Source organism: Ranitomeya variabilis, chromosome 8 (assembly GCF_051348905.1).
Source record: "Ranitomeya variabilis isolate aRanVar5 chromosome 8, aRanVar5.hap1, whole genome shotgun sequence".
Lineage (NCBI taxonomy): Eukaryota > Metazoa > Chordata > Amphibia > Anura > Dendrobatidae > Ranitomeya > Ranitomeya variabilis.
In genome coordinates, this window is record NC_135239.1 from 206,033,084 (window position 1) to 206,045,446 (window position 12,363).

The following is a 12,363-nucleotide window of genomic DNA, read 5'->3' on the forward strand; positions in this document are numbered from 1 at the left end:
CACTAACATTTTTTTGCTTTGTACAAGGGGTTAATGTGAAAAGGACGAGATATTTAGCCACAGTCACAGCCCGTCCCCTCCTTTACAGCTTTGTAAACTTGATCCTGGCTGATTCTGCATCTCCAGTGTTTACACAATGTACAGAACAGACCTAAATATTTATAAGAACATCCTGTCCTTCTTCTATAGGCCCCACATGGAATAAGACAGCAGAGGTCCTAGCACATGGCAGCTCCCTCCTGACCTGCAAGAGCTTGTGCTAACAGAACGCCAGCGCTCTTTGTATGGTCAGTCAATGTGCACGCCGTATGCCAGCCTTTATCTAGAAAATGTCACATATCCAATTAAGACGGCCTCGCTCACGATGGTGAGCAGGGCACGCTGGGGTATCATGCCAGCTACATTCCTGGAATTAGAGCCATATGTCAGGCACGGAGAGAAGCCATGCCCAACAGCGGGTAAACACCCTGGTTAGTATTATAATAAGTCTTTGCACTTGGCCTACAGTATACGTCAGGAGATTTTCCCAATGTATACTGTTATGTTGCATAGGCCCAAATCTCCAGATGGAGGTCAAAACGGTTTTGTGGACTCTGTATAAAGCCTGTTTAACTGTATAGGAAAGTGGAGCAGACTGGGTTAGAGCAAAGGAGCATATACGCGTGGCATGTTTCTTTACAGTGGGTATTCCTCGCCATACATCCTGACAGCGGCAACTGCTGGGCCCAAACCAGAGTATGCACCCGACAATAACCACAAGGGTAATGTGCACCCAGCCTCACTGACTAAGGATGGACATGTGGTGAACGGGATAATGCATAAATGGTTAAGGCTGCAGACGCACATTCCACTCCATCTGCGGGAATTATGAGCATGGACACAAGCAAATCATATAATTACCGATTACCATATGCCACTATGCTGCCAAGCCCTTTAATTATTAACATGCCAACAGGCTGGGAGACTGCGGTTACATATCACAAAGAGGTGATGAGCAGAGGACATGAGGCCCACAACAAATTACAGTGTCACCCTCAGTGTCACCCTCCTGGATAACAATATATTACTGACCACCTATTATCCGATCTGGTAATGGTACACAGCGCTGACCAGGAAATATGATGCCACTGACAAGCGCAAAAAAAAAAAAAAAGTTTGACAAGTCAGGGCTTGGCTAATCCAGAGATGAAGGGCGCCCAATTAGTATTCTAACTTATAAGAGATAAACAGCAGGAAACTTATTTTGTCAGAGAGAGCTACACATATGCAGATAACACCCTGTCCTATGTAATGTGTATGAGCACAGCCGATGTGTCCAAATCCTGAAGCCCTGGAAAATTAACGGATAATGCTGAGGGAAGCCATTGCCGGCCGTGTATTTCCTGTATGGGTAATGTAGCATCACACTGCATCCACGACCATGCCAAGCAGCATTACATTGGGGCTGGTAGCGGGCTTCCTTCACCTCACTAATAAGATTAGCAATATAATCTGTCTAATCCCGTGTGGAGATGTTCAGTTGCAATCTCACCCCAACCGATACCTAACCCAGCATCCATCAGTACCCAAAGAGCTACTATATGGTCACAATACAAGACCCTAACGAGAGAACGGACACTATATCAAAGTCCCTCCGGCTAAACTGCACACCGGCCACTCCACAGATGAAAAGACTATGGCCACCAAACATCTCAGGGAAGAATAAAGCTTTACTCCACACCTACAGACGCTAGGTGGATAGAGCAATTAGGAGATTTGTATTTAAGTCAAATAGTGGTTACCTATCCAAGTTGTTTTTTTTTTAGGACAGTGAAACAGGAATACATCCACACATTTTTATGTACCAGCACTTCAATTACCGGAGATCGACATGTTACGATAGGAGCCCCTGCAAATCCCAGGACATCCAGTGCTAGGACAATGCAGAACATTGTCATGCTGTGGCATGCAACAGCACAGGATCGCCAGTTCCCAGGCAATAGTAGCGGATCCACGATCTGTACAACACATGATATGGGCATCCACAGGTTTCACATCCTGTATCAGCCTCACTGTAGAGACGTCACATTACAGGTGGGGGGTGATTTTATGTATTATTATTATAGCGCCATTTATTCCATGGCGCTTTACATGTGAGGAGGGGTATACCAATCCTCCCTTCTAAACTAACAATCACAGGCAGAGTAGTGACTGGTGTCATACAGATCAGTCCTGTCACATTATATAAACCATAAGGCCGCAGCGGCCATTTAATTGCAGTAAGACCTCCATTCATGTAGCCTGGCATCAGTCGTCAAAGCTACCACCTGTAGCATCCTCACAATGCCATCTATGGCCGTGTGCCTATGCGCCAAGACAATGACAGTCTCTCACCGTACAGGAGGGTTGTTCCCATTACTAGGAAGAGATCCCTCTAGGAATCATTGTGACAGTTCAACATATACATATGTAATTTTAAAGGGAGACTCAACTTACAAATATATAAACTCTCCCCCCTCCTGTACGATAAACAATGGACGATTTCATTTTGTTACAAAGTTCCCAGATACTATACAACCCCAAAAATCATACGGCAGTGGCCGATCTCCAGCCACATTAAAGAACCATCTGTCCGATCCTTACATCCTCTGGCGCCATCAGTCTGGGACCCCCTACATGCTGGAGAGCGAGCAGACACGGACACCATCAGTGTGGGACCCCCATACATGCTAGAGAGCCAGCAGACACAGGCACCATCAGTCTGGGACCCCCATACATGCTGGAGAGCGAGCAGACACGGGCACCATCAGTCTGGGACCCCCATACATGCTAGAGAGCCAGCAGACACAGGCACCATCAGTCTGGGACCCCCATACATGCTGGAGAGCCAGCAGACACGGACACCATCAGTCTGGGAAGTTTGGGAACCCCATACATGCTAGAGAGCCAGCAGACATGGGCGCCATCAGTCTGGGACCCCCATACATGCTAGAGAGCCAACAGACACGGGCGCCATCAGTCTGGGACCCCCATACATGCTAGAGAGCCAGCAGACACAAACGCCATCAGTCTGGGACCCCCATACATGCTAGAGAGCGAGCAGACACGACCACCATCAGTCTGGGACACCCATACATGCTAGAGAGCCAGCAGAAACGGACACCATCAGTCTGGGACCCCCATACATGCTAGAGAGCAAGCAGACACGGACACCATCAGTCTGGGACCCCCATACATGCTGGAGAGCCAGCAGACAGACACCATCAGTCTGGGACCCCCATACATGCTGGAGAGCCAGCAGACACCATCAGTCTGGGACCCCCATACATGCTGGAGAGCCAGCAGACACCATCAGTCTGGGACCCCCATACATGCTGGAGAGCCAGCAGACACCATCAGTCTGGGACCCCCATACATGCTGGAGAGCCAGCAGACACGGACACCATCAGTCTGGGAAGTTTGGGAACCCCATACATGCTAGAGAGCCAGCAGACACGGGCGCCATCAGTCTGGGACCCCCATACATGCTAGAGAGCCAGCAGACACGACCGCCATCAGTCTGGGACCCCCATACATGCTAGAGAGCCAGCAGACACGACCGCCATCAGTCTGGGACCCCCATACATGCTAGAGAGCCAGCAGACACGACCACCATCAGTCTGGGACCCCCATACACGCTGGAGAGCCAGCAGACAGACACCATCAGTCTGGGACCCCCATACATGCTAGAGAGCCAGCAGACACGGACACCATCGGTCTGGCACCCCCATACACGCTGGAGAGCCAGCAGACATGGACACCATCAGTCTGGGACCCCCATACATGCTAGAGAGCCAGCAGACACGGACACCATCGGTCTGGGACCCCCATACACGCTGGAGAGCCAGCAGACATGGACACCATCAGTCTGGGACCCCCATACATGCTAGAGCCAGCAGACATGGACACCATCAGTCTGGGACCCCCACACATGCTAGAGAGCCAGCAGACACGGACACCATCAGTCTGGGACACCCATACATGCTGGAGAGCCAGCAGACACGGACACCATCAGTCTGGGAAGTTTGGGAACCCCATACATGCTAGAGAGCCAGCAGACACGGGCGCCATCAGTCTGGGACCCCCATACATGCTAGAGAGCCAGCAGACACGGACACCATCAGTCTGGGACCCCCATACATGCTGGAGAGCCAGCAGACACGGACACCATCAGTCTGGGACCCCCATACATGCTGGAGAGCCAGCAGACACGGACACCATCAGTCTGGGACCCCCATACATGCTGGAGATCCAGCAGACACGGGCAAGACAGGACATTTATCATCGGTAATGGTTCTAGGTCCTTTCTTGTGACCCCTAGTGTTCAGTCCCCCTGCAGCGCCCTCCACAGGAGACAGCGCTCACTGCACCAAACAAGGATGGCTCCTGTCAGGTTTAAAGGGATCCTGTGAACAGTGAAAAATACCATTATAAATGCTTGTAACTGCAGAAAGACATCCCCTTTAAGAGTGACATCTGATTGCTTGGGGTGCATGGGGCCCAAGGACATAAGATTGGGAGGTGAGGGGACAGCTTTAAAGGAGAAATAGACGCAAACGCCTATAAATTAGGGCTGCACGTCCCCTTTAAGAGAGCAGTGAGGATGAGTGACAGCGGTGAGGTGCCGCAGCAGCCGCGGTCGGGCATAGGTGCTCGGGCTCTTACGTTCGAAGTCGGAGTCGTCGTCTTCCTCGTCGTCGTCCCCGTTGGACTCGGTCTGCATCGGCTCTCCGTCAAAGTTGACCCCGCGGCCGTGAGGCCGTTGCTCGGCGGCCCCGGCGCCATCCTGCAGCCGCTTCTCCTGGAGCCGCGTGAAGTAGCACACGGCGAAATCGACCAGATCGTGAGGCCGTTGTCGCAGAACCTCCACCGTGTAACCCTGCAGCAACTCCGTCAGGCCGGGCGGGATCTCGATGCTCATCGTCCCCCGGGGGGCTGCTCCGTCACCGGCTCCGTACAGACGCGCACCGCACCCTCCCTTCTTCCAGCGGAGAACCCCCCTCCCTCCCTGCCCCCGTCACACACGCACACACAGCGGCCGCTGTGGGGGCTGACGGCAGCGGCTCCGGTATTCACCTCACACACACAGCCGAGACGCACCGGCGCACTAATCCTGCTAAACCCAGGAGGTGGAGCGGCTCCGGGTGTGCGCGCAGCAAGAGGGCGGGAAAAAGAGGGCTGACCTATTGGAGGAGAGGGAGGGACGTAGCACTGACGTCATGAGCATTTCTTCCGCAGGGACTCATTTTTTTTCTTGGGCATGGCACGTCTGGGTGGATTTGCATGAAAAGATACCGCCTTCTCCACTTGACCCAATCATAATGGGCCACTGGCGAATAACCACGCCTTTTTGACGTCATCATTACTAGCGTTTAGCCTTGAGGGATGTTGTGTTGTCATTGTCAGTGCGGGCTGTGATGTGGGCAGAGGAGGTTCTAGGTAGTGGCGGGGCGTGAGGGGAGCGAGCAGCAGTGTTATATGGCGGTGTAGTTACTGTCACACATCAGGTTTTTGCCATCAGGCACAGTCCGGCGAATTTTGAAAAAAACAGATCCATTTTTTTTTCACATAGACTTTTAGCGCCAGGTGGCCTAACCTATCCGGCGAAAAACGGGTTCTCTCCTCCCTCTCTCTCCGGACCAGTTAGTGCCCGGAAATCAGCTAGTAGGATCCAGCAAAAAAAAACAATCCGTTGCACCAGTTTTTCACAATTTGCAACGGGTCCGTTTTTTTCAAAAGTCGCCGGATTCAGCCTGATGGCGAAAACCAACCTTAGACGGAGACAGAGTTAGGGCCTGGTTATAAGGGCCGATGTCCCCGATATACGGCAGGTCTTGTGGGGTGTCCCCGGTATATGGCAGGTCTTGTGTCGTGTCCCCGGTATATGGCAGGTCTTGTGGGGTGTCCCCGGTATATGGCAGGCCTTCTGGGGTGTCCCCGGTATATGGCAGGTCTTGTGGGGTGTCCCCAGTATATGGCAGGTCTTGTGGGGTGTCCCCGGTATATGGCAGGTCTTGTGTTGTGTCCTTGGTATAAGGCAGGTCTTGTGGGGTGTCCTCGGTATATGGCAGGTCTTGTGGGGTGTCCTCGGTATATGGCAGGTCTTGTGGGGTGTCCCCGGTATATGGCAGGTCTTGTGTTGTGTCCTTGGTATAAGGCAGGTCTTGTGGGGTGTCTTCGGTAAATGGCAGGTCTTGTAGGGTGTCCCCGGTATATGGCAGGTCTTGTGTTGTGTCCTTGGTATAAGGCAGGTCTTGTGGGGTGTCCCCGGTATATGGCAGGTCTTGTGGGGTGTCCCCGGTATATGGCAGGCCTTGTGGGGTGTCCCCGGTATATGGCAGGTCTTGTGTTGTGTCCTTGGTATATGGCAGGTCTTGTGTTGTGTCCTTGGTATAAGGCAGGTCTTGTGGGGTGTCTTCGGTAAATGGCAGGCCTTGTGGGGTGTCCCCGGTATATGGCAGGTCTTGTGGGGTGTCCCCGGTATATGGCAGGTCTTGTGTTGTGTCCCCGGTATAAGGCAGGTCTTGTGGGGTGTCCCCGGTATATGGCAGGCCTTGTGAGGTGTCCCCGGTATATGGCAGGTCTTGTGTTGTGTCCCCGGTGTATGGCAGGTCTTGTCTTGTGTCCCTGGTATATGGCAGGTCTTGTGTTGTGTCCCCGGTATACGGCAGGTCTTGTGTTGTGTCCCCGGTATATGGCAGGTCTTGTGGGGTGTTCCCGGTATACGGCAGGTCTTGTGTTGTGTCCCCGGTATATGGCAGGTCTTGTGGGGTGTCCCCGGTATATGGCAGGTCTTGGGTGTCCCTGGTATATGGCAGGTCTTGTGGGGTGTCCCCGGTATAAGGCAGGTCTTGTGGGGTGTCCCCGGTATATGGCAGGTCTTGTGGGGTGTCCCCGGTATATGGCAGGTCTTGTGGGGTGTCCCCAGTATATGGCAGGTCTTGTGGGGTGTCCCCGGTATATGGCAGGTCTTGTGGGGTGTCCCCGGTATATGGCAGGTCTTGTGTTGTGTCCTTGGTATAAGGCAGGTCTTGTGGGGTGTCCCCGGTATATGGCAGTTCTTGTGGGGTGTCCCCGGTATATGGCAGGCCTTGTGGGGTGTCCCCGGTATATGGCAGGTCTTGTGGGGTGTCCCCGGTATAAGGCAGGTCTTGTGGGGTGTCCCCGGTATATGGCAGGTCTTGTGGGGTGTCCCCGGTATAAGGCAGGTCTTGTGGGGTGTCCTCGGTATACGGCAGGTCTTGTGGGGTGTCCCCGGTATATGGCAGGTCTTGTGTTGTGTCCTTGGTATAAGGCAGGTCTTGTGGGGTGTCCCCGGTATAAGGCAGGTCTTGTGGGGTGTCCCCGGTATATGGCAGGTCTTGTGTTGTGTCCTTGGTATAAGGCAGGTCTTGTGGGGTGTCCCCGGTATAAGGCAGGTCTTGTGGGGTGTCCCCGGTATATGGCAGGCCTTGTGGGGTGTCCCCGGTATATGGCAGGTCTTGTGTTGTGTCCCCGGTATATGGCAGGTCTTGTGGGGTGTCCTCGGTATATGGCAGGTCTTGTGGGGTGTCCTCGGCATACGGCAGGTCTTGTGGGGTGTCCCCGGTATATGGCAGGTCTTGTGGGGTGTCACCGGTATATGGCAGGTCTTGTGTTGTGTCCTTGGTATAAGGCAGGTCTTGTGGGGTGTCCCCGGTATAAGGCAGGTCTTGTGGGGTGTCCTCAGTATACGGCAGGTCTTGTGGGGTGTCCCCGGTATATGGCAGGTCTTGTGGGGTGTCCCCGGTATATGGCAGGTCTTGTGTTGTGTCCTTGGTATAAGGCAGGTCTTGTGGGGTGTCCCCGGTATAAGGCAGGTCTTGTGGGGTGTCCTCGGTATATGGCAGGTCTTGTGTCGTGTCCCCGGTATATGGCAGGTCTTGTGGGGTGTCCTCGGTATATGGCAGTTCTTGTGGGGTGTCCTCAGTATACGGCAGGTCTTGTGGGGTGTCCCCGGTATATGGCAGGTCTTGTGGGGTGTCCCCGGTATATGGCAGGTCTTGTGTCCTTGGTATAAGGCAGGTCTTGTGGGGTGTCCTCGGTATATGGCAGGTCTTGTGGGGTGTCCTCGGTATATGGCAGGTCTTGTGGGGTGTCCCCAGTATATGGCAGGTCTTGTGTTGTGTCCTTGGTATAAGGCAGGTCTTGTGGGGTGTCTTCGGTAAATGGCAGGTCTTGTAGGGTGTCCCCGGTATATGGCAGGTCTTGTGTTGTGTCCTTGGTATAAGGCAGGTCTTGTGGGGTGTCCTCGGTATATGGCAGGTCTTGTGGGGTGTCTCCGGTATAAGGCAGGTCTTGTGGGGTGTCCCCGGTATAAGGCAGGTCTTGTGGGGTGTCACCGGTATATGGCAAGTCTTGTGCAGTGTCCCCGGTATACGGCAGGTCTTGTGGGGTGTCCCTGGTATATGGCAGGTCTTGTGGGGTGTCCTCGGTATATGGCAGGTCTTGTGGGGTGTCCCCGGTATATGGCAGGTCTTGTGGGGTGTCCCCGGTATACGGCAGGTCTTGTAGGGTGTCCCTGGTATATGGCAGGTCTTGTGGGGTGTCCTCGGTATATGGCAGGTCTTGTGGGGTGTCCCCGGTATAAGGCAGGTCTTGTGGGGTGTCCTCAGTATTCGACAGGTCTTGTGGGGTGTCCCCGGTATATGGCAGGTCTTGTGGGGTGTCCCCGGTATATGGCAGGTCTTGTGGGGTGTCCCCGGTATATGGCAGGTCTTGTGGGGTGTCCCCGGTATACGGCAGGTCTTGTGGGGTGTCCCTGGTATATGGCAGGTCTTGTGGGGTGTCCTCGGTATATGGCAGGTCTTGTGGGATGTTCACGGTATACGTCAGTTCTTGTGGGGTGTCCTCGGTATATGGCAGGTCTTGTGGGGTGTTCACGGTAGACGTCAGTTCTTGTGGGGTGTCCTCGGTATGTGGCAGGTCTTGTGGAGTGTCTACAGTATACGACAGGTCTTGTGCGATGTCCCGGTACGTGGCGGGTCTTGTGGGGTGTTCCTGGTTTATGGAGGGTCTTGTGGGGTGTCCTCAGTATAAGGCAGGCCTTGTGGGGTGTCTCCGGTATAAGGCAGGTCTTGTGGGGTGTCCTTGGTATATGGCAGGTCTTGTGGGGTGTCACCAATGTATGGCAGGTTTTGGACTTTCCCGAAGTATCGTGGGTCTTGAGGGGCGTTCCCTGTGTACGGTGGGTCTCGAGGGGCTCTCCCAGTATACAGTGGGGTGTCTCTTCTGTATGGCGGGTCTAGTGGTGCGTTACCAATATATGTTGTTTCTTGTGGGGCATTTCTGCTGTATGGCGGATCTGGTGGGGCATTCCTCTGTGCAATGGTGATGCCAGAACTAGTGCTAGGGTCTTGGTTGACCAGGTCTGGTTGTTGGGAGTAAACATGCAGAGCATTGCAGCACACTGTGGATCCGCAGACTTGTCAGAGCGCCTGTGCTGACCCCTGTCCACCGCTGAACGTGCCTACAATGGGCACATAATCATCAGACCTACTGTAGACTATGGACTAATAGAGGAGGGCACCTGGTCTGATGAGCCACGTTCTCTATCCTGAAGACGGCCGGGTGCGTCACATATTTAAGGAAGAAATGGCGCCAGAATGAATGGCACCTTGGGAGACAGACAAGCTGGCAGAGGCCGTGTGATGTGTCCTGGTATCGTGGATGTGACACGGACCACCGATCTGATATTGTACAGTGCCCCCTCATCTCATGCAGTGCCTGCTCCTCTCTACTGCAAATTGTCCCTCTTATCCTCCCAGTCAGACATCGGGTATATAAATTGCTATATTCATAGATAACTTTTTTTTTTGGCGCGCCACTCACCCACCTTGTGTGAACCCTGTCTAATGCATTTTTTACAAGCAATCCTGCTGGAGCAGTAGATACCGATCTCATAAAACTCACATCAAGTCTCAAACCAGCAGTCTGCGGGGAGAAGTATTCCCATCTACTCCAATATTGTGCACTAGGTAGTGGGAAAGCGGCAGCTGCTTACCATAAGCAATTATCAGGTTGAGAGTGAATGCAAATTGCCCATTATCCTGAGCGTTATCCACGATGTGACATCACACAGAAATAAAATGTCCATCACGCGGTGAGCAGAGCTGAAGTGGCAGCTGTTTATTTCAGAAAAGCAGCAACATTTTAGTCATAATCCCAATTATTGATGCGATAGGTCTGAAAATCATACAAAAAACTTCCAAGACCACATCGCCCAGCAGAACACACAGAATGGCAAAATGATTGCTGGAGGGCAGTTGCTGAGCGCCCAGATTATAAAGGTCTGAGAAATAATATAGTCAGATTGTGCTGCTTTCTAGTAAGTGTAAATATCACCCCAGAGCTGGATTCAAAGCTGCAGTGTTCAATACTGCTGTACAATGTTCTCTATATTGCTGCCTCTTCTGCTATATAGAGGCAGGAATTCCTCATGTCTGTGTGTTCTGTGTATGGGAGACATCATAGCAGGTAGTTATTTTTGCTGCTGCTTTCTAGCAAGTGTTTATCTCACCCTGGTGCTGGATTAACAGCTACACTGCTCAGTACTGCTGTAGAATGTCCTCCATGCTGCTGCTTATGAACATCTACTATATAGAGATAGGAGAGTAGGAATCCCTCATGTCTGTGTGGTGTGTAATGGAGACATCATAGCTGGTAGTCTGCACCCACCAGCTCAGAGTCAATAATATGGATGGTCTTTTTACCAAAGTTTCCATTAATAGGGTCTTCGTAATGGCCAGAAATGGTGTTTTTCCTCATGCACAAAGATTGATTTCTCTCAGTGGGAGAAACAAAGTAATAATCTTATCGTTATGGACGGTAAAAAAATGTGGTATTATTATAAGCAATGGATAAGACTACTTAGGTCTCTTCATTGGGCAAGATATAAGAAAGTATCTGAAGAAACACACACACACATATATATCAAATACATACATCAAATACATACAACAAACACAATATATATAACAAAGGCAGAGGAACAAGAGATGTGATTGCTTACATTAGATGGAAAAGACCAAATACAACAAGGAGATCTATTTTTGCTTAATCGACAACAGCAAAGCCTTCGATTGTGTTCATCACCAGAAACTTTGGAATACCATGAAGGATATGGGAGTGCTGAACCATCTGATCAGCCTCATAAGGAACCTTTACATCAACCAAGAAGCAACAGTTCGAGTTCAAAGTAGACCAAGGCGTCAGACAAGGATGCATCGTGTCACCCTTTCTCTTCAATGTATATGCAGAAACTATTTTCAGGAAGGCTGGACTTGCCGTAAAAGAAGGAATCAAAATTACTAGACAAATTATTAACAATCTTAAATACGCAGAAGATACAACATTAATAGCAACAAGTGTAGATGGAATGAAGGACTTATTACAGAGTGTCAAGATGGAAAGCTTGAGCATGGTCCTCCTACTCAATGCAAGGAAGACAAAGATATTGACTACTGCCAGGTACGACCGGGACACATTTAACATTGACAGCGATGACCTGGAAGTTGTAAAGGGCTTCAGCCTACTCAGAAAGATTATATCATGGGTTGCAGTGACAACACCAGAGGTCAATAGGAGAATAGTTATGGGCAAATCAACAATGGAGTCACTGGACAGGATCTTCAAATCGAGGAACATTTCACTGGTGATGAAGACACGGCTCGTACGTAGTCTGGTCTTTTCTGTAGTAACATATGGATGCGAAACCTGGACGATAAAGGAACAAGACAGAAGAAGAGTTGACACCTTCGAAATGTGTTGCTGGAGAAGGATATTATCAATACCTTGGATGGAAAGAAGAACAAACAAAACAATTTTGGAATAAATCAAGGCAGACATATAACTTGGAGCAAGGATCACCAAGCTATGACTTGCCTACTTTGGACACATATGAAGAGAGCAATCACTGGAGAAAGACATCATGGAAGAGTAGAAGGAACAAGGTGAAGGGATAAGACAAGCAACCTGATGGCTTGATAGTATTAAAATAATGGTGGAGAAGACCCTGTTGCAAAAGATCGATTTTCCTACAGAGTGTTCATCCATTACGTCGCCATGGCTCGAGACTGACCCGAAGGCCATTAAATAATAATAATTCATCTTTGTCTACTTTGCTTGTTAAAATTTGAATATTTTGTACATAATTTGAATGTTACAAATGTATAAAACTTAATATTATAAAAAAAGAACAAAAAAAAAAAATCAGATTCAGGTCAGATTATTAAGATGTCATCGATGTAACCAAAATAGGCCAAGGGTTTGGTGGAGCAGGATGCTAAAGTTGGCATATTGGGGTGCCATTTTGCTGCTCATAGCAGT

At 50.7% G+C, this 12,363-nt stretch overlaps 1 protein-coding gene across 1 annotated transcript in view; it reads right to left on the bottom strand.

Annotated features, from left to right (window-relative positions):
- PRKAR2A (protein kinase cAMP-dependent type II regulatory subunit alpha) overlaps window positions 1-5,175 on the bottom strand; it is a 40,687-nt gene extending 35,512 nt beyond the window's left edge. Inside the window, exon 1 of the mRNA XM_077276507.1 lies at window positions 4,684-5,175. Within this exon, the coding sequence (XP_077132622.1) occupies window positions 4,684-4,939 (256 nt within the window). The 5' untranslated portion in view covers window positions 4,940-5,175. The remainder of the gene's footprint in view (window positions 1-4,683) is intronic.
- Between the last annotated feature and the right edge of the window lie 7,188 nt (window positions 5,176-12,363).